Source organism: Lutjanus erythropterus, chromosome 21 (genome assembly GCF_056507025.1).
Source record: "Lutjanus erythropterus isolate fLutEry1 chromosome 21, fLutEry1.hap2, whole genome shotgun sequence".
In the NCBI taxonomy this organism is placed as follows: Eukaryota; Metazoa; Chordata; class Actinopteri; order Lutjaniformes; family Lutjanidae; genus Lutjanus; species Lutjanus erythropterus.
The window spans coordinates 29,255,496-29,281,235 of record NC_139337.1 but is presented as its reverse complement, the minus strand read 5'-3'; the positions used below and the strand labels follow the sequence as shown (position 1 = coordinate 29,281,235).

At 41.8% G+C, this 25,740-nt stretch overlaps 1 protein-coding gene across 1 annotated transcript in view; it reads left to right on the top strand.

Moving 5' to 3' along the window:
- drosha (drosha ribonuclease III) overlaps positions 1 to 25,740 on the top strand; it is a 136,380-nt gene that overhangs the window by 26,912 nt on the left and 83,728 nt on the right. The window contains exons 15-17 of the mRNA XM_084747144.1: positions 1,228 to 1,327; positions 8,677 to 8,784; positions 14,906 to 15,013. Of these exons, the coding sequence (XP_084603270.1) occupies positions 1,228 to 1,327; positions 8,677 to 8,784; positions 14,906 to 15,013 (316 nt within the window). The remainder of the gene's footprint in view (positions 1 to 1,227; positions 1,328 to 8,676; positions 8,785 to 14,905; positions 15,014 to 25,740) is intronic.

The window sequence follows — 25,740 nt, the reverse complement described above, 5'->3', positions numbered from 1 at the left end:
GAAGAAAGGGTTCTTCAAGGGGTTCTTAAAGGGTTCCATTAAGAACCCTTTTCATCCGAAGAACGCTTCTTGGGAGGACGAGGATTTCAGCAATCCTTGAAGAAGGGATTTTTGTACCTTAATATAAAAGAGTTCTTGGTAGAACCACCCTGGGTTGGTTCTAGATAAAACACTTTGAACATAAAAGGGTTCTTGGTAGAATCCCCTGCTTGTGTTCTAGATTAAAACCCTTGGAATATAAAAGAGATTTGGTGTAGAACCTCTGATTGTATTCTAGGTAAATCCTCGAAATGTTAATGGGCTTTGGTAGAACCTCTGGGAGGGTTCTAGATATAAACATGGAATGTAAAACGTTTTTTTTTCTCAGAACTTTTGGGTGGGTTCCAGATAAAAACCCTGGATTATTAAATGGTTCTTGGTTGAACTTCCTGTTTAGGTTCTAGATTAGGCCCTTAGAGTATAAAAGGGTTTTTGGTAGAATGCGGGTTCTAGATGAAACTCTTGAATATAAAAGAGTTTTCGGTAGAACCACTGGGTGCATTCTAGACAAAACCCTTGGAATTTAGAAAGGCTTTTGATAGAACCCCTGGGACGGTTCTAGATAAAAACCTTGGAATATAAATTGGTTCTTAGTTGAACTTCCTGTTTGGGTTTTAGATCAGACCCTTAGAATATAAAATGATTTTTCAGGAGAACCCCTTGGATGTGTTCTTGTTAGCATCCTTAGAGGGTGGAAAGACTCTGGATCCTGTTCTTACCAGGAAGGGTTCTCCTATGGGGACAAGCCCAAGAACCCCCTCGTGGTTCTAGCTGGCACCCTTATCTCTCAGATCTGTGGAGCCACGCGTCAGAGCTGCTCGGCTTTTTACCAGAAAAGAAAAATAAGTGTAAATTGTCAGTCTGTGTGTGTCTGTGTGTGTCTGTGTCTGTGTGTGTGTGTGTCTGTGTGTGTGTCTGTGTGTGTGTGAGTGAGAACCGCTGCTCTCAGTTCAAACGGTGGACATCTGAAACAGAGAATCTTCTGTGTCCACTGCCCTCACTCACACACAAGCAGCTAATGCAATAACGGCCGCAGGCAACTGTTAAATTATGTTTAATATCAGGCAAGCTGCAGATGAAATATTGATGTGTTGTTGCACAGCGGGAGAGTGAGGAGGAGGAGGAGGAGGAGGAAGGGGGGGAGATGGACTCCTGTCAGCCTCACACCTCCTTATTCACTCTTGGCAGGTACCAGAAGCTGTGGAAGAGCTATGTGAAACTACGCCACCTGCTGGCCAACAGCCCCAAGGTCAAGCAGATTGACAAGCAGAAGCTGACGCAGAGAGAGGTGGGTTGAAAGGAAAACAAACACACTTTGATATTCGCTGCTTCCCTTTTGTCACACTCATATTTTAACATTGTCAGGTGTATTTGTTATGTGGATGCGCCGCGGCGTGTTTTCAATTTAAATATTTTGGAAGCTCATTTCCTCCAGATATTAAAGGTTGTGCTGGAGCACTTTGCACACTCTGCAGAAATAAGAGATTCAAAGCCATTAATTTCCAAAACAAAACTATTACCATTACTATTATTCCTGCTGTGCGCGCTGATTCAAATGCTGCTTATCTGCAACTCGCCGCTGGTAGTCGGAGTTATTGCCTGAAAGTAACACGGATGCTGCTTCACTAAACAAAAGTGAGACCAGCAAAACTTACAAAGGCAACATTATTTTCTGGTTTTGTTGATTCTTGTTAAGAAAACAGCCTCACTTTCACACAACAGAGGAAGATTTGAATATTGAACCCAGGGTCTTTACCTTGTAAACATGTTCATATTTGCATTAGTATCATATACACAAGACTAGATCTGCTTTATTTCATTGTGAAAACTGTATTTAAAATGTATAATAACTGTTTTACTTAACCTCTTTCACTCCCTGCTTCCTGCCATAGATCCACTTTTGTGTCTTTTAGGAGGGACAGGTGATCTTTAGTGGTCAAACAGTATATCATCTGAAAGCTGGGAACCTGATGATTCATTTAAGATGCGGTCGAGCACTTTACTCATCATAAATCTGTTATAAAACTTGTTTTCTTTAGATGCGTATTCAATTTTTTGTTTGGAGTGTTAACCTTTTGTAATCAAAAGCCCCTCTCTGATTGTTAAAAAAAATACACTCTTCCCACATAAATGACGAATAAAATAAACTGGGCCGCAAGAAGATTTCACCGCATTCATTCACGCTTTCGGCTCAGCGTCACCGCCTGCCATTATCAATCCATATTTAATTTACTCAGGGTCATATTTTCTCACCACACACTTTGGAGCTTTTACCGGCGCAGGGTTGCCTCCCACATCACTTTTTTGTTTCAAACGTGGATCCATTTTGTGCCACTGCATTCAAGGTAATGTTAGCTAGCTAACAGTGGCAAATTCATATGTAACCTGTCATTGAAATGATGCATTTTCACTTGTCAGTTTTTATTTATGTGAATAAGTAGATTTAGATGTAAAAATCACTAGCTTTGTAAATTACCAAAAGTAGAATACTAGTTTGGCAGGACTGCTGCCTCTGAGGCCCACCAGAGAGCTGCAGCCCACTGGCTGAGGATGTTTAGATTATGTCTCATAAATTACCATTTATTACAAGAATTTGGTTATAAATCCCTCCACAATCCCACATTACGACACCATGACCTTGAGGAACAAAACATTTGACTTTTTGATAAATGTTTGGGATTAGAAGGTGAGCACTTCTGCTCTGGGAAATGCTGAGAGACCTCCTTATTGTCAATATGTACAGGAAAGCCGTACACCGTCTGAATGCTCAAGGTTTCTAGTTTGTTGTTGTGAAGTTTCACGAGGCTGTGATTATCGTAGAGGTCACAAGAGGTCGTTTTATAGTTTCATACAATGGTGTCACAAAAATGAAATGGCTTCAGTGGGGACTAACATCATCTTACATGAATACAGCTGGGCTCATTGAATCTACAAGTCTCAACTTTACAGTTATTCTCTATTTATGTAATTCCAATACTGTTTAGCGCCCTCGGTATGCAGATATGTGCAAGTAGAATAGGCAACAATAACAGATTTGTGATTTTGTACACGACTCGGTTTGCACCAGTGGATTCTTTAGGTCTTCTAGTTTCATGTGATCATTTAGCTTCTTCTAGCTAAAACTGCAACAGCCTCTGAAAGACAGTAGTTTTGGCTGTGTGTAGTGGAAGAAGTTGCCCGTAAACGTCATCTACAAGCATCCACTCCTCATCATTATTCACCAAAACCTTCACTGAATAGCTTAGAGGAAATAAAAGAAATTTTATTTTGCAATTGGTTTAAATGCAGGAATATGGAGCTTGTTTGCCTCACACAGATTGCACCATCCACAACTATTTCCTCTCCTCACGCTCGAGACCCTTTTCCTCCAGCATGTTTCTACATCTCCGATTCTCATTTAACTTATAAGCCAGAAAACTCTCCTTTTTGTCTTTACTTCAGGTACAAACACTCCGTCTTTTATTCAACTTAATAATGCATAATTTAGATGAATTTACAGCTCAGAATAAAGTGGCGGTAACTTGCGTGTGAAGGTCAGAGCACCACTCGGGAGCGAGGATGGAACAGGTTTAGGTTTGGTGTAGTAATGACCATGTAGCCATAGGGAATCGCAGGGTCCAGGTGTGCCGTGTGTGGCCTCATGTAGCTTTGTCTCACCGTATCTCTCCTGTACGGACTGCTGTAACGTCTCTGTGCAGCTTCTCCTCTCTCTAAGGAGTGTGCTACAGATCCACTCTCTCTTCCTTTGGTCTGTTTGATACACTCTGAACCAATAATGAGCAAGAACTCCGAGCTCAATTAGCTTGTTTCCCAGGTAGCTCGGCGAAGCTCTCTGGGTAACAGGCCCTGACAATCCTACTGTCAACCTGCACCGGAGCAATTAGTGAACCCAAACACATGCACACTCACACACCGGGTCCATCAGGCTCCACCACGAGCATTGGCCACGTCAGTGTCTCTTCACTGCTGTGGCAGTGTGGCATCGCTGCTTATTTAATGCCCGAGGGAACACTCAGACTTCCTGTGTAAATGGTCTTTCAGTGAAAGACTAAACGCCTGTTCCTCTCTCAGGCATTTCCTACCACCCGTCAGAGGTGTTCACAGCAGCGCTGTGCTTCTCCAGCTGGCTCGTTTGATACCTGTGTGCTCAGTTTGGGCTGCACAGAGCTCCGGGGAGACCAAAGGTGTGTGCCTCGGCTAGAAGCGGCCTTCACACGCCTCTGCGCCCTTCTCCCGACCTCATGCCGAGAGCACGGCGGGTGGTGTGTGTGGGCGGAGATGGTGTGGCATTGAGGGACATGCACATCAGTGTTATTATATAGCTAACCAAGGTGACATTCACACTACTAAGTTTTTGTTTTGAAGTGCATACATTTTGCTACGTTTCCACCGATGGGGCTTTTCATCCGCCGCGTTGATTTGCATTTCCATCACCACTTTTATCGCGCTGAACTGCACCGAGCCACGATGGACCTATTCTAAGGGGCCTTGACCCGCCTCTAAACGGGCTACCGCAGCCAACCCATGACGACTCGCTCGCTCCCCCTCAAACAAGCGAGTGCTGTGATAATCAACTTGTGTGTGTGCAGGAGAGCAGAGAGAAAGACGTTTCTAAAAGTGACTGTGTGCTCAGCTCTCAGTTCTTTAGAGGATAATGTCCGTTTTTTGAAGTTTAGTTTCACTCCTATGTTGCTGTTTTTATTCTCGGGTATCTGCTGGATTTTACTGTCATGTTCGCTTTCAGCCATATAGAAGTCGTGTCAAGTTGCTGCAGATGAAAACCGACAATTTCCTGGTTTTATTGCTTCACAGTATACAACAACACAATATAATGGGACATTTATTGTAAAATAAAATTTGAAGCAGCTGTTCGACTGGAGCTAAGCTGCTCGTCTTCAGTCATAAGACACACCTTCAAGTGGGTAGCTCTGTTGTACTGGAAATGCAAATCTGCAGTGCTGTGTTGGGCTGACGTGTCGAGTCAAACCGAGTCAAGCCAAGTCAGCACACACAGTCCACACAACCTTGGCATTTTACAGCACCTAAAATTGAGATGTTTGGAAGTGCTACTGGCCCTGTTTCAGATTTAAAACTCCTGTACAGGCTGAAACGGAGACTTGTGGAAACGATGCATATGGCTACGTGCACTTCCTGACTAGGTGATAAGTAACGACATGTCATCTTGTGATTTGTCACACCGTGACCCTTACAGACTCCCTGTGCCTCAATATTTACTTTTGGTTTTTAATGCTTTGTTAAAAGTTTATGTCTCCGGAGGTCTAGTTCATAAATTACCTTAATCTGACTTTTAATCTGTACCTTGATTACCCCTTAAATTGTCAACCGAGTCAGTAGCCAGCGTTTAAAAGTTTTCTACTGTATTTTAGTTGCTAGCTTTAGTTAAATGTAGCCTAAAAATAGCATTAGGATGATGTGAAGAGCAGTCACGTTTCCCTGTCTCATTATTTTTGTCCTGTTGTGTATCTGCTCCCTGTTTACACTGGTATGTGCGTGTACATGAATGGTCATGTGATATGCGTTTTCAGACGTGTTGGTATGGATGGAGATTATTACCGTTAAATAATCTGTAATCTGTTAAAACAGGAACATAGTAATGTGGATGTAGCCTAAAACTCAAACTAGGTGTGTTAACATATTAAAATAAAAGCCAGACTTTACAAAAAAATGAAAACTAACTGAATTGTGTTTGTATACTTAAAAGACTAAAGAACAATGAAAACATGCAGGAAGTTTTAGTTGTTGTCAGTTCATTCAATGTGTCAACACAACAAGCAGGAGGAGAACTGATGCATCTGTTTATTAAGACGGGGAGGTCTTCACAAAGTGTTTTATCTGTATTGTATTCTGAACTTCATAACTCTTGTGCCTGTCAAATACCCTGCACACTTTAATTAAAAATAACAATAAGTAAAGTAAAACTACACTGAAACTAATAAAAAGTTAAAGTAATAATAATGATCGTAAAAATAAACTTTTTTAAACAATAAAAATGAAACATGCAAACCCACTCTGGAAACTAACTGAAACTAAACTGAACCGAAGACGATAATTAAAAAGCAAATAAAAATAAAAAACTAATGAAAAGTACAAAACCATAATAACTCTGATGCAGACTGTCAGTGTGTGTTGCCCAGAGGGATTTTGTGTGAGTTGATCAGCCAAAACACTTGACTTGACAGACTGAAAAACAATCTTCTTGAAATGTTTTATTGTTTTCTGGTGAACAGTCTGCACAATATAACCGAGGAGAACGCAGGTTATAAAACATTTCTGTCACTGTATTGAAAAAAAAACAAAAAAACAGAAGCTTGTTCTTTTGTTATCTCGTATCTCTAATTTGAATAAGTATTCAGGCCCGAGTCAGTACTTTGGCAGTGAATTCAGCTTTGAGTCTTCTCTATCAGCTCGGCATATGTGGATTTGGGGATTTGCTCTGATTCTTCCTTGCAGATTTGGCCGAGCTCAGTAGAGCTGCATGAGGAGCATCTTTGAAAAGCTATCTTATACTCATTCCACAGATTTTCCGTTGGTCTCAAGTCTGGGCTTCAGCTGGGCCGCACAAGAACTTAACGCTATTTTTCTCAGTCTTTTCCAGTGCTGACTGGGATTTCTTCACAAGGATCATTGTCCCGCTGCAGCATAAACTGCTCCAATCTGAAGATTTTGGCATTTAAAACTGATTTTTGGACAGAATTGTCACTTATTTTACTCCTTACTAAAAGTTTTAGCAAAAAATCGACAAAAAGATCCCACAGGCAAACACACAGAGAGTAAAATGAAGGTGACAAGGCTTAGAAAAATAGTTTGTTATCTGTAGAGCTTCATCATCAATGGGGTTATCTCATGAAGGTTGTTATAGTTAGGTTTTCACACCTGCTTCATTTGGTTTGGACTTTCAGACTTTTCAGTTTGAGCCGGACCAAAATTACAGGCGTGAAACCTCCCACGTACCACAGTCCAGACCAGAAAAGAAGGTGGTCTCAGACCAAACTGAACCGTGGTTTGGTTTGTTTCCAGTGAGAAAATATTTTTTGGGATATTTTGGACTGTCAGACCAATTACAGGAAATTAGGACAGGATATCATCAGAGCCAGAAGAAAGAAAAACAGCGCACCGAAACAAAACGAGCCGTGGGAGCAGATGGGGACAGGAGGAGACCAGATGTTTAACTGACATCTGGTCTGACGACTTTAGAGTCTGAGAGTACAAGAAGTAGATTCAACCTCTGTAGTAATAAGTGACTTCTTTCCCCAACAAGCAACATTTTGGCCTAAACACGGTCCAAGAAAGAAAGCTAGGGAGGTTGCCAAAAACATTAGGATTTGTCCTTTTGACAAACCTCCCGCCGCACCGCCTACAACTGCAGCTGCTCTAATCGTCCAGCTTTACATCGCGCAGACGGTGTGAACAACGTGACGAGAGCGAACCGCAAAAGCACAAGCAAGCAAAGCATGCAACAGATGTGCGCTCGCCTTCCTCAGGCAGCGGGTTTCAGACGCCGTCTTTGGTGTCTGACCTCGACCTGATCCAGAACACAAACACTCCTCTCAGCAGAAGGATGTGAGGATAAAAGTCAAATGCACTGTGACTTGTGTGTTTGACCAGCAAAAAGTTGGTCTCCCTACCTCCCCATCCTAATTATTTACTTTTTGTACTTTTGTCCATTCCCTGACCCTGTAGAAAGCCCTGCATAATAAAGTATTTACATATCATTCGCACTCGGCTGTGATTACTGCTTTCCATATACAGTGGCTGGCTGTCCATGGAAAGACTCAGTTGTGTGTGTGGTTGCGCGTGCATGTGCTGCGTGTGGGCGAGCGTGTTCACTTTGATGCACAGTTCAAAGTAGGATGGCATTATTTATTCATGCCTTTGTTGTTCTTATTTCCTCTGCGAGTCAAAAATTCCTGGCGTTCCATTTTAGGCAGATCACGGCTAACTCAGACGGAGTCGATAGCGTCTCAGCTGAATGAAACACATTCGTGCGCACACACATTTAGGAGGTGCAGTCTGTCAATACATCTTCCATCTTGGTTGTTATTTGTAGGACCCTCTTGTCTCAGGCTCACCCACCTCCCCCACCTCCCCCACCTCCACCACCCTACTGAATTTCCAGTTATTTGCTGTAGGGCTGACATGATGCTATGTATGTGTGTGTGTCTGTAATGATTCCTCCTGCTGCTGCTGATGGAGCTACCTCTAGGCTCTTACGCGGTGGTCCTAATGGGCAGGCAGGTGCCTCTGCTCTTAGTGGCTGGGACTGAAGCCTCCGTATCAGCCCTCCTACGCCCAGTACCACCACAACTGCCACCTCCACCGCTGCCCACAGCCATGCCGGCCCATTGCAGCGCCTCAATTAGCCGGGACCAGCAGGGCTGTCACTTCCCCTGTTGCTCCTGTCCACAGCTGTACTGTATGTGTGTCACGCCGAGGAGGTTTCAGTTTATTGCATGTGCCAGCCCTATCTGTTGGAGGAGTAGGAATGAAACAAGGGTGAGGGGAGGGGGAGGTGGGGGCGAGGGCGGGGTGTTTTTTTTTTTTTTTTTTGAGGATGGGAGCTGTCCCCGAAGGCTGTGCTGGAGCGGATCAATAATTGACTGGCTGGTTGTTTGGCAGGAAGCTCTTCAGAAGATCCGTCAGAAGAACACCATGCGCCGTGAGGTGACAGTGGAGCTCAGCAGCCAGGGCTTCTGGAAGACTGGCATCCGCTCCGACGTCTGTCAGGTAAACACCCGTCAACTCTGTGTGCGTGCACAAACACCAACACGTGCACGCATGCTGCAGTACACACTCATGGTCGAACACGTGCGTGCAAACAACACAATCAGATGTTCACAGATCTACTGTACATGCACACATCGTTTGACATTTACATAACAATGGAACCGTATTATCCAGGGTTCCTATGCAGTGTAGAAAAGTATGGAATTTAATTCTAGTAAAGTCCAGGTCTGGATTAGAGCTTCAGTGATTAATCAAATCAATTATTAAAGAAATCGCCAACTATTTTGATAATCAATTTATCATTTTTATTAATTTATTATGAAAAAAATGTCCAAATTCTCTCATTTCAGATTCTTAAAATGTAATATTTTCTGGTTTCTTTATTTCTCTCTGACAGTAAACTAAATATCTTTGAGTTGTGGAAAAAAAAACAAGACATTTGAGGACGTCATCTTAGACATTTAGAGACCCCTATCGACAGTTTTCACCATTTTATGAAGAAAATGATCAACAGATTGATATAATGAAAATAATCATTAGACAGCTTGAAAAATAGGGCCAAACATGTGGAGCACACAGACATGGCAAGATTTTGACAGGATTAATTAATTTTAAAAAATCATCAACAGATTAGTAGACAATGAAAAAAGTCATTGGTTGCAGCCCTAATATTGAAATAAGACAAGAAAGTGTGGAAAAATATTTATGTTCTGCATAAGTAAGTTTTCCGAGGGCTGGTTTCACAAATATAAAACCTGGTTGGCTAAAGATTCCAAATGAGAATAACAAAAATCTACAGAGAAATCTGGAAAAGCCTGTAAAATGTAGGAACCGTTTATTTCTCAACAGTGTTAGAAAGTTCTCAGAAGACTGATAAGATCATTAAAGACAAACGATACGCAGACAGAACAGAGGAAAGAACACAAACAATAAAAGTCATTTAAGTGAGAAACATGAAATGGTTTGCGATACTATAGAAGTGCAAACAATAATAAAGGAGCGATTCAATTTGGTCGGACATCAAATGACAGATTACTTTCGTTATCAGTTAATTTATTTTTTAAATTAATTGTTAAGTTCGCCACGTCCTATGTAGCAACTTTTCTTTCTCGGATCCAGACAAGTAAACAGTACATCATAAGGTGAAACAATTATCTGAAGCAAAAGGAGACATAACAACAAAAAACTACAATAACCAATAAACAACGACTCAACACCAATAAAACTACTAATGACGATAATAACAGCAGTGGGATGAAGTCTATATTATATCTAAAAATAGTCAGGAAGACATTCGTTTACTGCTCAAAAGTAATCATAATACAACTGAAAACAGTGATAAACAGGAAGGCAAGCTGGGAAATATAAAATGTAGGAAAAAATAACAGTAAAAAGGAAGGAAATAGTGAAAAAAACTTTATTGTAGTGGCTAAATCATTAAAGAAAGCCAACTTATCTGCACCACCATAAGTTGTTTGGGCTTTAAATAAACGTTGTTTTATTTGACACATATCATCCTATATATTCTATATTAACTATGTTATATAAACTTTTTATTAATTGAATATACAGAAAATATGCTGTGACCTTTATCCTGTGTCCTGTATCATAATATGAGAGTTTGGTCATGTGACACAGCCCTAATCTGTCCCGGGCAATGAGGGATTTTTACAGACATTTTTGGTTTTACCTCCAAACAAGGAGATTTGGACCATCTTGCAAAACCGCCGTCCTGTCTCCCTCCTGTCTATTAACAAGGTGAATATAGTAACTGATAGAAATGATGGCCCAAACCGTGAAAAAATGAGACCCAATTTGTAATACACCGCAATGAGACAGACACAGACCGGTGCTCGTAGCACAGCCACAGCCAGAAACTTCGCTTCTGATCTTTCCTCGCGTTGCGTCACTTCTCCATTCAAGTGTCAGAATCCGAGTAAGGAAAGTGGAGTCCTACAGAGCCTCAGCAACCGTGCCCTTCATTAAGTAATGTCTCTGACCCGACATTTTATTTATATACAACTTTAATACCACTCAATATGGCAAGAGAGCGTGCAGCGTTATCTCTGTTCAAGCATTCATTAGCGGCAAAATAAGCCAGCGTGGAATTATATCTCCACATGGTCTATATGTTATCTCGATCTCGGGGAAATGGGACAACATATGCAGCTTGCAGTCCCATGTGTACTTACAGTTTAGCATAGGCGGCCCTAATGAGACTTGAACCATAACTCTGAATGTGTTAGTGCCATGCTGTGCCCACTAAAACACACAGAGCTGCATTTGTTCACGGATTTGTCAGCGGGCTAGTATGCTTTACTTTATGTCTTTTATTTATTGTCTATTCCAATATTTTCTGCCTGTTACTCAGAAAATAATTGCCATCAGTGTTGCACGCCTTTTCCTCTGAACACATCCCCCTCTCACTGTATGCAGCGAGGAGAGCCTACAGCCGATACTCATGCTCACATTTGGAGAGGAATGACAGAAAGTTCTAGCCTCGCAAACCAGACCTCTCTTGCAGCAAGGTCTAGCAAAGAAGGATCCGATCCATAATTGCTGCCCAATTATATTTGCTTCAAGCTGTACCGCTACGACTAATTGGTTCATGAATAATTTCAGTTCGAACTGCGGCGGTACACTGTGCACAACGTGTGACACAGACGAGAGATAACGGCAAAACTGACCCGTAGTTTTTCTTGATTCTAAAAGCAGGCGCTCTATTCAGAACAAAATCAACCCCCTCATTACTGACATCGGTGGGCTACACCAAGGTTGTTTCACTTGAAAGGCTCTGTCAAGGACCAGGCTACACATTGGAGGCAGGAATGAGATTTATTTATTCGCCCATGTTTTTTTTTTTTTTTTTTAAATTTCACGTTTGCATGTTTTGTGTTTCTGCTTTGTCTCCCTCCCTTTTTGCATCTCTGATCACTTCCATGTGAAGGCTATCAGTCGGTCAAAAACATTTCAAGGAAAAAGGCAGCTTGTTTATCCAGACAGCAGCAGAGAGAAGAAGTGTGGGTGGGTCTTTATTCATTGCAACAATATGCTGCGTTCGTTTATTTGTCATCACGTTTTATATACATTAATCCGCCTACTAATATATCACATTATTAAGCCAGAGCACTGAGGAATACAACTGTCTTTGTTTATATTGGTAGCAGGTAGGTAGGAAGTCAATTAAATCTCTAATGCTACTTTTGCTTTAATACTTGTCATTGTTGAATATTATAAAATCTTAAGTTGGAGTAGAGCACATTAAACCTTACACTTTTAGAAATAAGGGTTGCTAAGGGGTTCTTCCTGAAGGGTGGAGTTTTTACCCAGAACATTTTGCCAATGCAGAACAATTTATTGAAGAAAGTACTTGTCCGTCATTGTTACAAGTCAGTTTAAAGGAGAAATGTGAAATAAAATAACCATGACATGTCAGAAGGAAGTATGTTCTCCTTTTGAGAGTTAAAATTAATGCCGAATTATCGCAGAATGTGTAAGTGTCTGTTTATGAGTCGTAAGAAATCATTAATACTCTTTTAGAAGGAGTAGATGGTTAAAAGAGTTAAATTAAGCAATATGTTAATGGAGTTTGGCAGGCAGAGAGACATTCAGCCACTGAACTCAAACTCCAGTGTATTTTCAGAGCAGTGAGTTTTGTTTTGAGAAAAACACACTTGACTTTGCATTGACAGACAACTGACAGTTATAAACAGCTGATTAACTTACTGTGAAGGTCTCGCGTCCTTCAGATTGTAGGCAACCTTTCCGAACTTTAAACTTATTTACAGTTTATGGCTCCAACTCGACATAACATAAGAACAGTAATAACATAGATTGTTAAAACAATGGATGAACACCATAAACAATATATAGGACTCATTAGTTTTTTTTGCCTCATCTGTAGAATAAAATGTGGTTCTTTGCAAAACCCTCAGGAAAACAAGAGGGTTATAGGTGAATACCTAATAACCTTAAGGGAAAAAAGGCTATTTTTAGATCCCCCTGGGTGGGATTCTAGATGAAACCCTCAGAAAATTAAAAAGTTCTTGGGATAACATGTTGGTAGGCCTTTTCCACCAACATGTAACCAGTTTTGTTTCAGTTTATGCACCTAATTCTGAACCGTTCTGAACATTCCAACCAAAGATAAAAGTTCAATACTTGAAAAGTTCATTCTCAGGTTTTTCAAGTGAGCATTGTTCATTGCCTTTGACCTCCATTGATGCATTCTTGATCACAGTGGTTCTGGTAAAAACTGGTGGAACCGTGGGGTTCGTTTGCTAAATGGCATCAAGAGTCTTTAACAGAGCCAGTTCAAGAACCAGACCTAATTTGGAGGAAAATGGCCAGGTGAAAAGGTTCTGGATAGAACCCTTGAAGAGGGTTTTGGGTGGAACCATTGCCCCATAGAAGGGTTGTCTGTTGAACCATTCTGGGTGCAACATTTCACAGATGGTTCTAAGAAGAACCCTTAACATAGGGTTCTAGGTAGCTGCCCTTTTCCATCAAAATAGCTCTGGTTCTTGAACTAGTTCCCTTGAAGATTCTTTGGACTTTGCAAACCAACCATCTAGTGAACCAACCTGCATTTCCACCAGGTTTTGAGTGGAACCATTATAATCAAGGATCAAGTCTGGAACCAGTTCATTTAGGTGCTCGAACCGGAACGGGGCCAGTTCCATGCTGGTGGAAAATGCCTGTTAGTGGAACCTTTCACAGATGGTTCTAACTATTACCCTTTATATTGGGCTCTAAGTAACAGGCTCTGATAGGGTTCCAAGTAGACCCTGTAAAACCAAAAAAGGTTTCTCATACTGGGACAAGGTGAAGAACCCTATATGGTTCTGGTTAGCACCTTTATTTCTAAGAGTGTACAATGACATCTCTATTACACAAGATGCAGCTTACGACAGTATAAATGGTTAGTTCAGTTTATTATTTACTCCATAAGAAACAAATGGATGTGATTAAAGGGAAAACAAGTTGGGATAAACCATTTCCTGACATTCCAGTTAATAAAACGATGATATAGTGACTGAAAGTGCAATTTAAAATTCATGCTTGTAATATTTCAGCCAGGGGAAAAGAAAATTCAGGCCGCCGGTCCAGTTGGACGACGTCCAAACTACCCAAACGTCGTCCGTGACAGTAAATTAGAAACTTCCCACCTTTTAATTACCTGCGTATCAACTCTAATAACCCCGTCCACCCCGCCTCTCTGCGCACACATACACTCAGTCACTCCGGCAGTCATCAGAACAGGTCAGGAGCTGTGGACGCGACCGGGGCCTGGCTTTGTTAATTGGCTGCTTAACAAGGCCTGGGGAGTGTGTCACCACGGCCCCTGTGATGGCCCCAGGGCTACGTGGCAGCACCGCTTGTAGCCGCCGGGCCCCGGGCTCACCCTCCCCAGTAGCACTAATTAAAACATGCATGGCTCCCTCCTCTCTCATGTGGTGGCACGGGGTTAATGTGTGTACACCAGCCTTCGCTACACTTTCTCAGCCACTCCGACTGGCCAACTTGATAAGCCCCTGCTAATGATTCTGTAGATTGGCTCTCTGACTGTCAGACTCGTTTGCTGACCGCTCGCTGTTTTCTCTTTCATTCTCACTTTCAGTGTCACATGCGCTCGCAACTCATCCACCAAACCCCCTCCTCCTCTCCCTCTCCCTTTTTTCACTCCTCTTTCTCTTTGTTGCACTCAAACTTTTTTCTTTTATTACATGAGGAGGGTCAGAGGGGGGCTGTCAGTGTTTGTCCGAATGAAAGTGTGTCAACATGTCGAAATGGGGTTCGATTTGACTGTCCTGTCCAAATGTGAATTTCCCCCCTCTCTGTCATTCCCTCTCACAGTGCAGCGATTGGGTTTTTGATTATTTCATCTCTCTGTTGCAGAGCACCACTTAATAAATAATGACTGGCTGATTGATTTCTCCCTCCCTGTTCCCTCTATCAACCCCTCTGCCTTTCTTTCCCATTTCTTCATCGCACTTTCTCTCAAAACTCGCTACCCCTTCACTCTTCTCTCATATGATCCTCATTCTCCATCTCTTCCCGTTTCCAATATTTGCTTCCCATCCCTCTTGCCCTTCTTGCCAATTCTCTCTGTCCTCCACAGCACGCCATGATGCTGCCTGTCCTCACCCATCACATCCGATACCACCAGTGTCTGATGCACCTGGATAAGCTCATTGGCTACGTCTTCAAGGAGCGCTGCCTCCTTCAGGTAAGGCAAAGTCATGACAGCTGCTTACTTACAAAGTGACTCTATGCCCCAACCCGGGCTGCATTATTTAAAGGCTGGCATAGCTGATAACTAACAGAAAAGATAAGGTGAGGCAAATCCCCGTGGTTCTTTTAGGCAGGGTGCAGTCTACACAAAAAAAAGTAAACATTTTGTGCAGGGGCTTCTTGAGATCCAGCGAGGCAGCGTTTGCCTCATTATTGTGCCCATTCCACCTCTGCAAGGATAGTTCAGGTGGAAACAGGGGCTGAGGAGTCAGCTAAGGTAACCCACACATCCCGGCCTGAGTCATATCTCTGCAGCGAGGGTCCGCTCTGAGTCGCAGTGACAGTAGACAGGACAACAGCAGCCTCCTCCTCCGTAATGCCAGCTCTCCCCTGTCAGGTCTGCAGCCTCAAGCTGTGTGCTCTCAGAGTAAGCCCCACGGCTGCCTCCAGCAATATTGAAGAGCTGTCATAACCTGATACATTAGAAATCAATGTGTTGTAGCCTATTCATAGTTAAAGAGGGGAAGGATGCATTAAGATTCGCTCAAGGCTCTGTGCACGTCTGCGTGCGTGACTGCTCAGTGCTCCGGGTGTGTTTATGTGCGGGCATTTGCACATATCGATCAATGATTGGCCTTTTTGTCGTTTGTATAATGACGGCCTGTCATTACGAGCACTAAAAAGGAAACACTGACCTGCTGTGAGGCCAGCCGCCAGCTGACAAGTCGCGGCCCTTTCATTGAGGAGACGCCCATTTGAGCTTGACATCTCAGTCTCTTGGGGAGACGTTAATGGGTTTGTCCCTCCCTCCTCTTCACATTCAAGTCCCTTCATCTTACAAAAAGACAAACAAACAAAAGAAAAAAGATCAGTTTGATCATAATGGCTCACATAGAAGGGTTTGACGATAAAGGCATTACCGCGGTCATGTGATGCCGACCATGGGGTTGAGCTCACCACTGTCATCACCGCAAATTTTATTTTGAAGGGTTTGTGCAGTGCATTTTAAATCAGAGCTCTTGTCTTGAATAACCCAAGGCTTCATGGGATTGTCACTGAATGGCTAAAAACATGCTAACTTTGGATGTGCATGATTAATCGACTATATGATTAAACGTTGCTACAGGCTGGCTGGTGCTAATACTGCGAATGTTAGCCATTAATGAGATACCAGGGACATCCCTAATGCTAACAACAACAACAACAGCATCTGTTTTCAACATGGAGAACAGATATACAATCATAGAAGACATCAGTGTTGGATTTATTATTATAAATTATTTTTCCACATCACCAGAAGACACTGCTGGATTACAAAGCTGCTGAAAGGGATGTAACTGCACCGAAGCCCCCATTTTAAAGGTGCAGTGCTAGTGTTAGCATTAGCTTAACATTATCTTGTCTTGCATGGAACTCCCTAAAAACTTCACCTGAGTTGGTGTGGTTTTGCAGGACGTAGCAGTGTAAGCTTCAGCAAGCTCATGGGCGAACACACGTGACACAAAAAAGTTGAAGTGAGTGGTAAAATACAGGCTAATTTTATTTCTGAAGCTTGGCAAATTAGACTGAATAATAAATAAATGCAATATGAGATAAGTTTATGAGATGTTTGCAAGAAACTACACTTATATCAGAGTATAGACCCCACAGTGTATTTTTGTTGTTGGACATAATTTAGTTCGTCTGTCTATATTTGAGCCCCATTTAGCTGTAGTATAATATTTAATGTTATGATGGTCAGTTTGAGATTTTATCAATAGTCAGGTGCATCATTTGAAAGTCTGCTTAGAAGTCTAGTCATGATTGCAGCCGGTCCAGCAGTACAAGGAGCCAAAGTAAACTAAACGTATCTTTGTAAATTTATGATCACAAAAAATTAAAAAAGTAATTTCTGTTTGAAGTTACTGCTAGGCGTGACGTCTCCTTTGTGTTTAATCTTGGTGTTAAGACAGACTGAGCGTACGGTACACAAGACTCGGTGTGATGCAGGATTCAAGGTGAAGTTTTAGGAAGTTTGAATTTTCTAGCAATTGGGAAACAACGGACGAGACTTGTTTTTGCCTGGAGCATCTGCAGTGTTTATTTACTGACACCTTGTAACATGAACTGTACATTTACTGCCACACTGACAACTTACTGCTAAGTTTTTTTCTGCTAGGATCCCTATGCTACCTTAATGACAGTATCCTTCAGTTAAATTCAGTTAAGCGTAATTATTTGGGCAGTCGCGGTGAACCACCATCCCACATGACTGCACCTCTTCTTTACTGCAGTCACATAAAATCCATACTTTCACCTACAGGCCTCTGCGGTGTGTGTTGCCTGCCTCTCTGCACTACACTTCTGTCCACAGAGTTGTTAATACCATGACATCGCTGTTTGTGTTGCTGTGTGTGTGTGTGTGTGTGTGTGTGTGTGTGTGTGTAGACAAAGTCAGGGCTGTCAGCAGTTCAACACTACTGGGACCGAAATGGTCCAAGTCGGGGGCCATCATCGCTGGGCTTACAGCACCTTCCTCATCTACTGCGTACACACATCAGCGGCTAATGTCCCTCAACACACACACTTTCAGCCCAGATAGGTTTGGACAGAACAGCTGCAGGAGAGCAATGGTGCTTGTTCAAACAGCCCCGTTCGAGTCAGAACTTATTTCAGGTCTGCCATCGCCTCCTGTTTGCCTCCACTCTGACAGAATGATCACATATAATGAGTTGAATGTTTTCCAGTGGCACTCTTCTAACATGAGAGGACGTGGTGCACTCTTTGATTGCATTATAAATGAACTGTGCTGCGATACAAGGTCTGTGTGCTTTGAATTAATTCATCTGCAGCTGAATTAAGACATTTTCAAACCGCTGTATTCTGTAAAGGAATACTCCACTGATAATCTGTCTTTTGCGTTTGTATGTCCCGAGGCTTGAAATGTGGCTCTGAAAAGTCACTTTTGCCAAGGACTTGCTTGAGGTTACTTCAGCGCTGGTGGTGGAGGTGGTGACACAAAAGTAGGCCTAGTATTTTTAGCTGGAGAGAAGCATCAAGTGTTTTGAACATTTGGATCAATGGCTTATGTTTTAGGGACGGTTTGAGAGGTTTCAATGAACGTTTTGATGTGTTTTATTGCCGTGACGCCACCATCACATTTGGAATCCTTTGTAACTCCTGTAAATCCAAATCGGAAATGCTCCACGCGGTGGTATGTGGCGCCCTTTAAGGCTCAGGCTGAGGAGAAGTAGCATGGGGCTGCCATCGCGAACGCCCACAGTCCTCTCTGGTGGGGAAGGAGCCTGAGCTGGTGTGGGAGGTAGAGTGGTACCAAGTAGATATGTCATAGTTGGGCTCACCTCAGAGCACAGGATCAGCTGTAGGTCTGGATTCTCTCCGTCTGAGGTCTTGCCCCGGGTGATTGGCAGTGACCGAGTGCAGGGATGCTGAAGTGCCAAACACACTGAAAGTGTCGGGGTGAAAGAAAACATTGATGCACTTCACTTTTGCACTGTTATGTTTTGTGATATGATGGAGTTGCGTGGCAGTGGTTAATTCTGCGAGGTAGCTGTTGTTATCTGGTGTCACTGTTCAGATTGCATAAAAAAGTACATTTTTTTTACTCGTATTTCATGCACGTGCTAATAAGTTCTTTATACTCTGACATTTCCTAAAATTAGATTTAAAAAAAGCAATGTATCACCTTGTTTACAGAATTGCAATGTATTGAATCATAACATACTATATTGCCAGATTCTTGCCAGTTTCTTACACTGTTTGTTTTAAATGACCAAACAGACACCAAAAGTCTTTCGAGGCACGTCAAACTGCCCTGATGCTCCGACTCCGACCTTGCTTCGATATTCAAATCTGTTTTCTGTTGACCAGTGCTGTTTGTACCTGCTTGGAAAGAGATAAAATGAATAAAAAGTTATCCTCAGAGGAAGTTAAGATCACTATTAAAGTAATAGGTAATTAATAGTAATAATAATACTAAACAGGTTTTTTTGTGGTGTTAGTATATAGAAAATTGATGGGAGTATCTGTGATATACAAAAATAAAGTATAAATAGTGATGTTTCCTAAAATACTGCCGGTTCTGTGGTGTTGGCATTTCAGATCTGATGCCTGCAGTGCACCATAGGAGCATCAATTGACGTGAGTCAAATGAGACGTGTCAATTATCACTTTCAGTGCGTTTTGGGCCTGAAGGAACACTTGGCTGAGAACAGCCACACTGGAATTATTTCCCTGCAGAATCAGGTAGTTGCCTCAATGCTGCCGCACGTTGCAGACACGAAGACTCTGAGTGTTATGGAAAAGAAGGATGAGGAAAGTTCGGCTCCAAGTCTGTCAGAGTACAAAAAACAGAATTGTCTTTTATTTGTTTCAATATACATACCTTTAAATGGGAAAAAAAAATGTACATATTTTATACTTAAACAAATATCCTGCAGCTTCCTCTACTGAGCATTTATCACTGATATCTGCAGTCAAACACAATAATACGTGATAGTTTTCAGAAATATTTCAATATTTTGAACAAGAGGTGCACAGAGATGTCATTATTTGTATCTGCATCAACAAACCAACCAGCAGAATTTGAAAATTTGTATTTTCTAATCTAATGTTCATTGGCAATGAAATTGTTGTCCCTTCAGATTAATTATTATATTAACAATCATTTTTAAAATATATTTCCACATCCTCATACTGTTGTTTTCATCCCCGTCGTCTTTTGAATTCAACAATGTTTTGTGAACTGAACTCGACCTCCCCCTTCACTTTACCTGGGAGTGCTGGAAAAGTTCAGAAACTGAAAAAGAAAAAGATGTTTTATAAGTGAAGTGATGATGAAAAAGATTCTGATTTGCATTGGAAATAAATTCTGGTCATTGTTAAGATAGAAAGTATATCAGTTCTTGACATGTTAATCTTACTGCAGTTCACAGTACCAGAAGATATTATTATAATATTATAATAACATTATAATATAAAAAATGAGTAATTATGTAAAACTTTACTTAGATAAAAGTATGTCTTAAAATTACTGCATTACACTTTGTAAATACATTTTTCCTGAATGATAACAAGCGTATTTGGATAAAAGAAATATCTCTTTCTGTCACATTATTTCTGCTTTCCTGAAAAACATGTAATCCCTATTTTGAACCCACATTCAGTCCTGGGGAAAAGCTCGTATTAGAGTTATTCTCACAGAAGTCTTTGTAGAGAGGAGCAGGACTCGGGCAGTCGTTCTGGGTTTGGGACAGTTCAATCAGTGTTTCAGAATGGGAATTTTTGTTCTGGCTATGATGGGTAATGAGCTGTACTCCCATTAAAGGAGTGAGAATTTATTTCCCCTTTTTTCATATTTTACTTAGAAGAGATGAAAGCAGCTGATCATCTGGGAAACCGGGGAGTTGGGTGGGTCTGTACAGAATCGATGCTTGTTTCCAGCTCATTCTCTCTAATGTTTTAATGAAAGCATATCTGTGAATGAAAGCTGCAAGAGAAGCATATGTTGTAAATGTATTATCATGATACTGTACTCGGTCGGTAAAGCCATAAGAACACGATATGATTCTCTGGGCAGCGGCGTACCTGTTATTGCAGTACAGAATGGGAATGTGGCATGAGGCAGCCGACAGAAGCCAGCCTGGGAGCCGGAGCCTCTGCATTCGGCACTTCCCCCCCGCCTGGCTCCACAGAGGCATCGGCCCTTTGAAGCTCCTCTTCTGAGAGCCTCCCTGTTAAACATTTAACATTTAAAACTTGGGGAAGGGGTGTGTGTATGTGTGTGCGTGCGCGGTGGGTTTAGAGAGACATGTGTTCATGGTCGCCACATGCTCCCGCATCCCCACATCCACCAGACCCTCATAATCCCACCCGCCCCCTGTTGTTTCATCCCCGTTCCTCACTTTTGACCCATGCTGACAGAATGAGAGGCATCACAGAGGATCTCAATAATTTAACTGTACAAGTCCTCGGCCCCGGCTCTGATATTGCATGCTTTTGTTTATGTGCCCCCGTGAACGCGGCTGTGACTCTGTGTACAGAGTACAAGGGTATTTTATTTGTTTTGTTATTCATGGCGATGCATTCCCAGCCATGTGATTGAGGTGTCCATCTGTTTCAAGCAGGGCTGGCCTGAATACCATTCTACAGGCTCTGAATATTTGCTTGCATTTCTGAACAAATATTCTTTTTCACAGGTAAAAAAATATGAACGTTACATATATGGCCCCAAAAGCAGAAGAATTGTCGTTGTCCGCGCAGTGTTGTAACCAATATTCCCCTAGAATACCCTTCGATTTTAATTTTGTTTTCCTCTCCATAAAAGTGTAAGTGACCCCAGATCAGTATTGACCCTGAGTGGTGCAGCTGAGCTCTAAATATTTTGGGAACCTGTTTTTCTTTTGGGCCCTCTGCACCCTGCTCAGTGGTTAAACTGAACAAACTATGTTTTGTCAGTCCAGATATCCTGAGATCCAATTCTAGCGCTAACCTGAGACAAACCTTCTGTTTCTACTTTGAAGTTTTAAGAATAGCTTCGCCAAAGCGACACGCCTGTTAATTCCAGCTTATTATGGGCATTATTGTGCACTTGGCACTGAACCAGGAACCTGTTCCTTTTTAAATCTGCGCAGATTTTGGTGGTAATATTAAAATTTCTTTTACCAATGACTGGTGATTTCTAAATTCTTATCTAACTGTTGCTCAGAGGTATCTTTGTCTTTTTCTGCCCTCTTGTTGAACCATTTTACAGCATTTTGTTCTCCACGTACAAAACATAACTTTTTTGCAAAGCCTTCGTAGAAAATACCACCTATTTGTAAAAAGGACTTTCTACTACCTAAAATCACGAAAGACCTTTAAATGAGTGCTCCTCTCAGCCATCTGATTGTACCAAGTCAAGCTTTTCTGGCAGCAGATTCCAAACTTTGAATGACAGCTCAGAATCAGCCCAAGTAGGTCCGGCTGCTGAAACCGAACCAGAACAACAAAAATGGCAGATCTAGTTTAACCTCACCAATACTGCCAGCATTGGGCTGCAAAATTATGTGCATTACTGAAAAGGTGAAGACTATTTAGTTTGCTTCATCTTGTCGTATCAGCAGTCTCCACCACCATCAGAAACTTGCAGGAGAAAATGAAGGCAGCCCACACTCACCAACAGCAGCAATAAGTCTGTCAACATTTAAAACGGATGAAATATATGAGAATATATGTACAGCATTTGTTTTCATTTAGGTTTTCTTAGTCAAAGAATCAATCCAAGCCTGCCTGTGTGGTGCTTATGTTATTTACCCTTGTAATGGACATGCTGCTCAGTTGGGAGGTGGTGGCACTCGTGCATGGAGTGTCAAACACATGACATTCCTGCAGTTCCAGCGCGTGTTGCGTGGAAAGGTGTTTGAGCACGGATCTTTCACTTTGACATCATTTTACAGACATTACAACGAGCAGTGTTGTCATATTTCTTTCTAAAATGAAGCCATACTTTGGACCGTTTTTTCCTCTCTGCCGTGACTCCATCGTGTTGCAAATTTCCAGCAGCGTAGACGCACAAGTTTGACGTCATTGCATTGTTGTGCAAAAACATGCTGCTCAAAGATACACTATTCTGATGGATTGGACAATTTGGAATGAGTTCTCAGTGGTCCAAACTTTTGGGTGTGAAAGCACCCCAAGACAAAAAACTACCATCTTGTTTTATTGTGAGAAGACCACAATGACAGAAGAGGCCCAGTCCTCACCTGAAAATCCAGACTTTTTCTTTTATGTATCCAATAACAGATGGACAGAATGATTCTGTTGCTTTGTGTGTAGTGTAAGGGCAACACAAAGGCAGCACATTTTTTGGCATTTACATTAAAATGCACTGGATCAAATATTCAAGCGATCCCAGTCTGCTCCTGCTGTTTTTCTTTACCTCTGAATCCTGATTTACCTGTGTGCTGTATTAAATAATGTTGTACACGGTAATGACACTGAGTGCTGTTTGCCAAGCAGGCAGTTTGCCCATCAGTTTCCCTGCATGCGGATGCAACAACACTCTTTTCCAGTCAAGTCTGCGGCTCTCCACTGAGCGATGATGTTTATTCCCGTTTAGCCAAAGGCGGTTGAGCAGCAGCTGAGGCAGTGATCACTAAATCCAAATCCCTCCGATACTTTACGCAGTCATTATGTTGACAGGAACAGTTGCAGACGTCAATCCTCTCCACAGATTCAGCTTAAAAGCCAATACTGTTGTTGGATGTTGTCCTTAACTGTGAAGGACCTGCAGTGTTTACAGAATAACTGATGTATTTCGCTTGATGCGTACCCAACTCTGTAGTTCAGGCTGTGTAGTAGGCAGTCATTGACTTGTGTCTGACATCGCACAATGGGGGGAGTTGAAATTGGAAGTAGACGTGGTGGTGGTTGTTGTTTTTATTTATATTTTTGTATCAAACTGTCAACACGGTGCTGAGAATTGCTAGATTTCTGCTTGTGTCATGTCAAATAACTAGCTTTTTTCTCCCTCCAAAAAACGCTGTTCCTCTTAACCACAGGAAAAAAAAAAATACAATTGCTGTTGAATTTGTCATCTCTGTGTTCAAGGCTACAGAAGCTGAAGGCCTCTTGAGCAACTATAAATATTGAAACCTCTCTGTTAACGTTTTACATATATATCTCATTGGAGCTTGAAATTGATTTGAAGTTGGCTGAAAGGAGACAAGCATTTTGAAAAGCAAGCCCAGGGGGGAAGAGTAGTCTGAGTTTTTTCCTGTCTTTTTTTTTTTTAAGGGGGGGACTGAGATTAACATTCTCCTAATGTAAGATTGATAAAGGCTTGACATATCCTACTGAGCCCTATCTCTTTTCCTTTTTCTTCCCTCAGCGAGTTTGGGATGCTCAGCCGCGGCAGTCTTTCCAGGCACAGCAGTTTTTGTCCTCTTTTCAAACAAAGCCGAGTGTCGACTAATGCGTTTCCTTCAGGGTTATTTTACCTTAAATTCCCACTTTTGCCTCTCTTTACAGGTCTGAAAGTTTAAGTCATTAATTTTCATACAAACAACTTCACCGTGACAAAGAGGCACAGGGGACGCTCGCCTCTCCCTTTCAGAGGCTCACCTATGCACAGCTACCTCTCCTCTTTCCCTTCGAGCGATTGCTGATCCGACATTATTAGACTGATTTGCTTTGACCGGTGTTGCCGTTTTGTAATTAGTCATCAGCCGAAAGAGGAAATGGAACAGATCAGGCTCTGTGTAGGGTTGGACCGTGCTGTTGATGCCTAAACGCTGTCAGTTTGGCTTTTGTGGCTCACTGTGTACACTATTGGTCCTCTGTGACTGGGAATGAAGCCCCAGAACCAAAACTCAGAAACTATATCGGGAAAGAAAAGCCTTTGCGGTGCTCAAGATAAGACAACAACACAGGCTCATTGCATATTCTTGTTGATTTACTGGTCTGCCTCTGGGCGGGGCTCTCGGGGGAAAGTAACACAACTCTGCTCGATCGTTTGATTAAGATACTGGCAGTCGAAAGAGTATGGGACAGGGAACCAGATAGAAAAACACTATGGTCCAATTTAAAGGAGGAATCTGTAATATATTTTCATGAAATGCCCACAACGTGTCATCAGAGATTAAGGAAACATGTTGAAATACTTGCTTCACTTGACATGAACGCAGCAGCTGCTGTGTCTGCCTTTGAATTTCCTTTCCGGACAGGATTAACTCTTTTTTTTTTTGTCCATTTCACATCATCAGAGATCAAGTTACTGCCGAATTTTCCGCCAAATGAGCAAGTATCTGTTTATGAGTCGTGAGAAATTGTGAACAATCTTGTGGAAAGAGGAGATGCTTATAACTGTTGAATTGAGCAATATGTTAATGGAGTTTGGCAGGCAGTGAGACAGGCAGCTACTTACCAAAGGCAGAGAAGCCAACTGCCGGGACAGCAATGTCATAAAATAAAACAATTACTTTAAGTCCATGGAAATAATTAATTTAACAAAAGTAGAAATTAACTTTTCATTCAGTTTTTTTGTAATGCTAAGTACATGGACACTGGAAGTCAGCCAGAGGTCAGTCCGTCAATGACGTCACTCAATTGACGTCTGTCAATTATTTATCGACTGTTGAATTAATCGCCAACTATTTTGACAATCGTTGAATCATTTTAAGTGATTGAATAGAAAATGTCCAAATTCTCTGATTTCAGTTTATTAAATGTGAGTACATTTTTCACCATTTCATGGTCCAAGCAACTAGTCGATTGAACTGGAAAATAATAGACAGATTAATCGATGATGAATATTCTTATTAGTTTCATCCCAAATGGGCATCAGTGCAGTGAAAATACAGCTGTTTCATAGAGACAAGCATATATAACGTGGATCTAGCTGTTTGTCACTGTGAACAGAGACTCCAGTCTGCAGTGTAAACCACAGAATCGTACGGTAACATCAGGGTTCATGGTCAAAGAAAGTTTATATCACATCAACATTTTGTCCACGCTTGTGCTCGTCCTGAGTGCTTTATCTCTGCTGCGAGTCTGTGTCTCACTTCATCCGCCCGGTTTTCCAGCAGTTCATACCAGGCTTGAAATCTAACTGCCGTTTACCATTCAGACTCTCAACAAAAGACACTGGTGTCTACAAAAAGATATTGGCAGGAAAGAGGCAGAGGAGAAAATGCTAAAATCAGCTGGGCCGGTGCAAGACAGGGCATCAAGGCCACTGTGGCT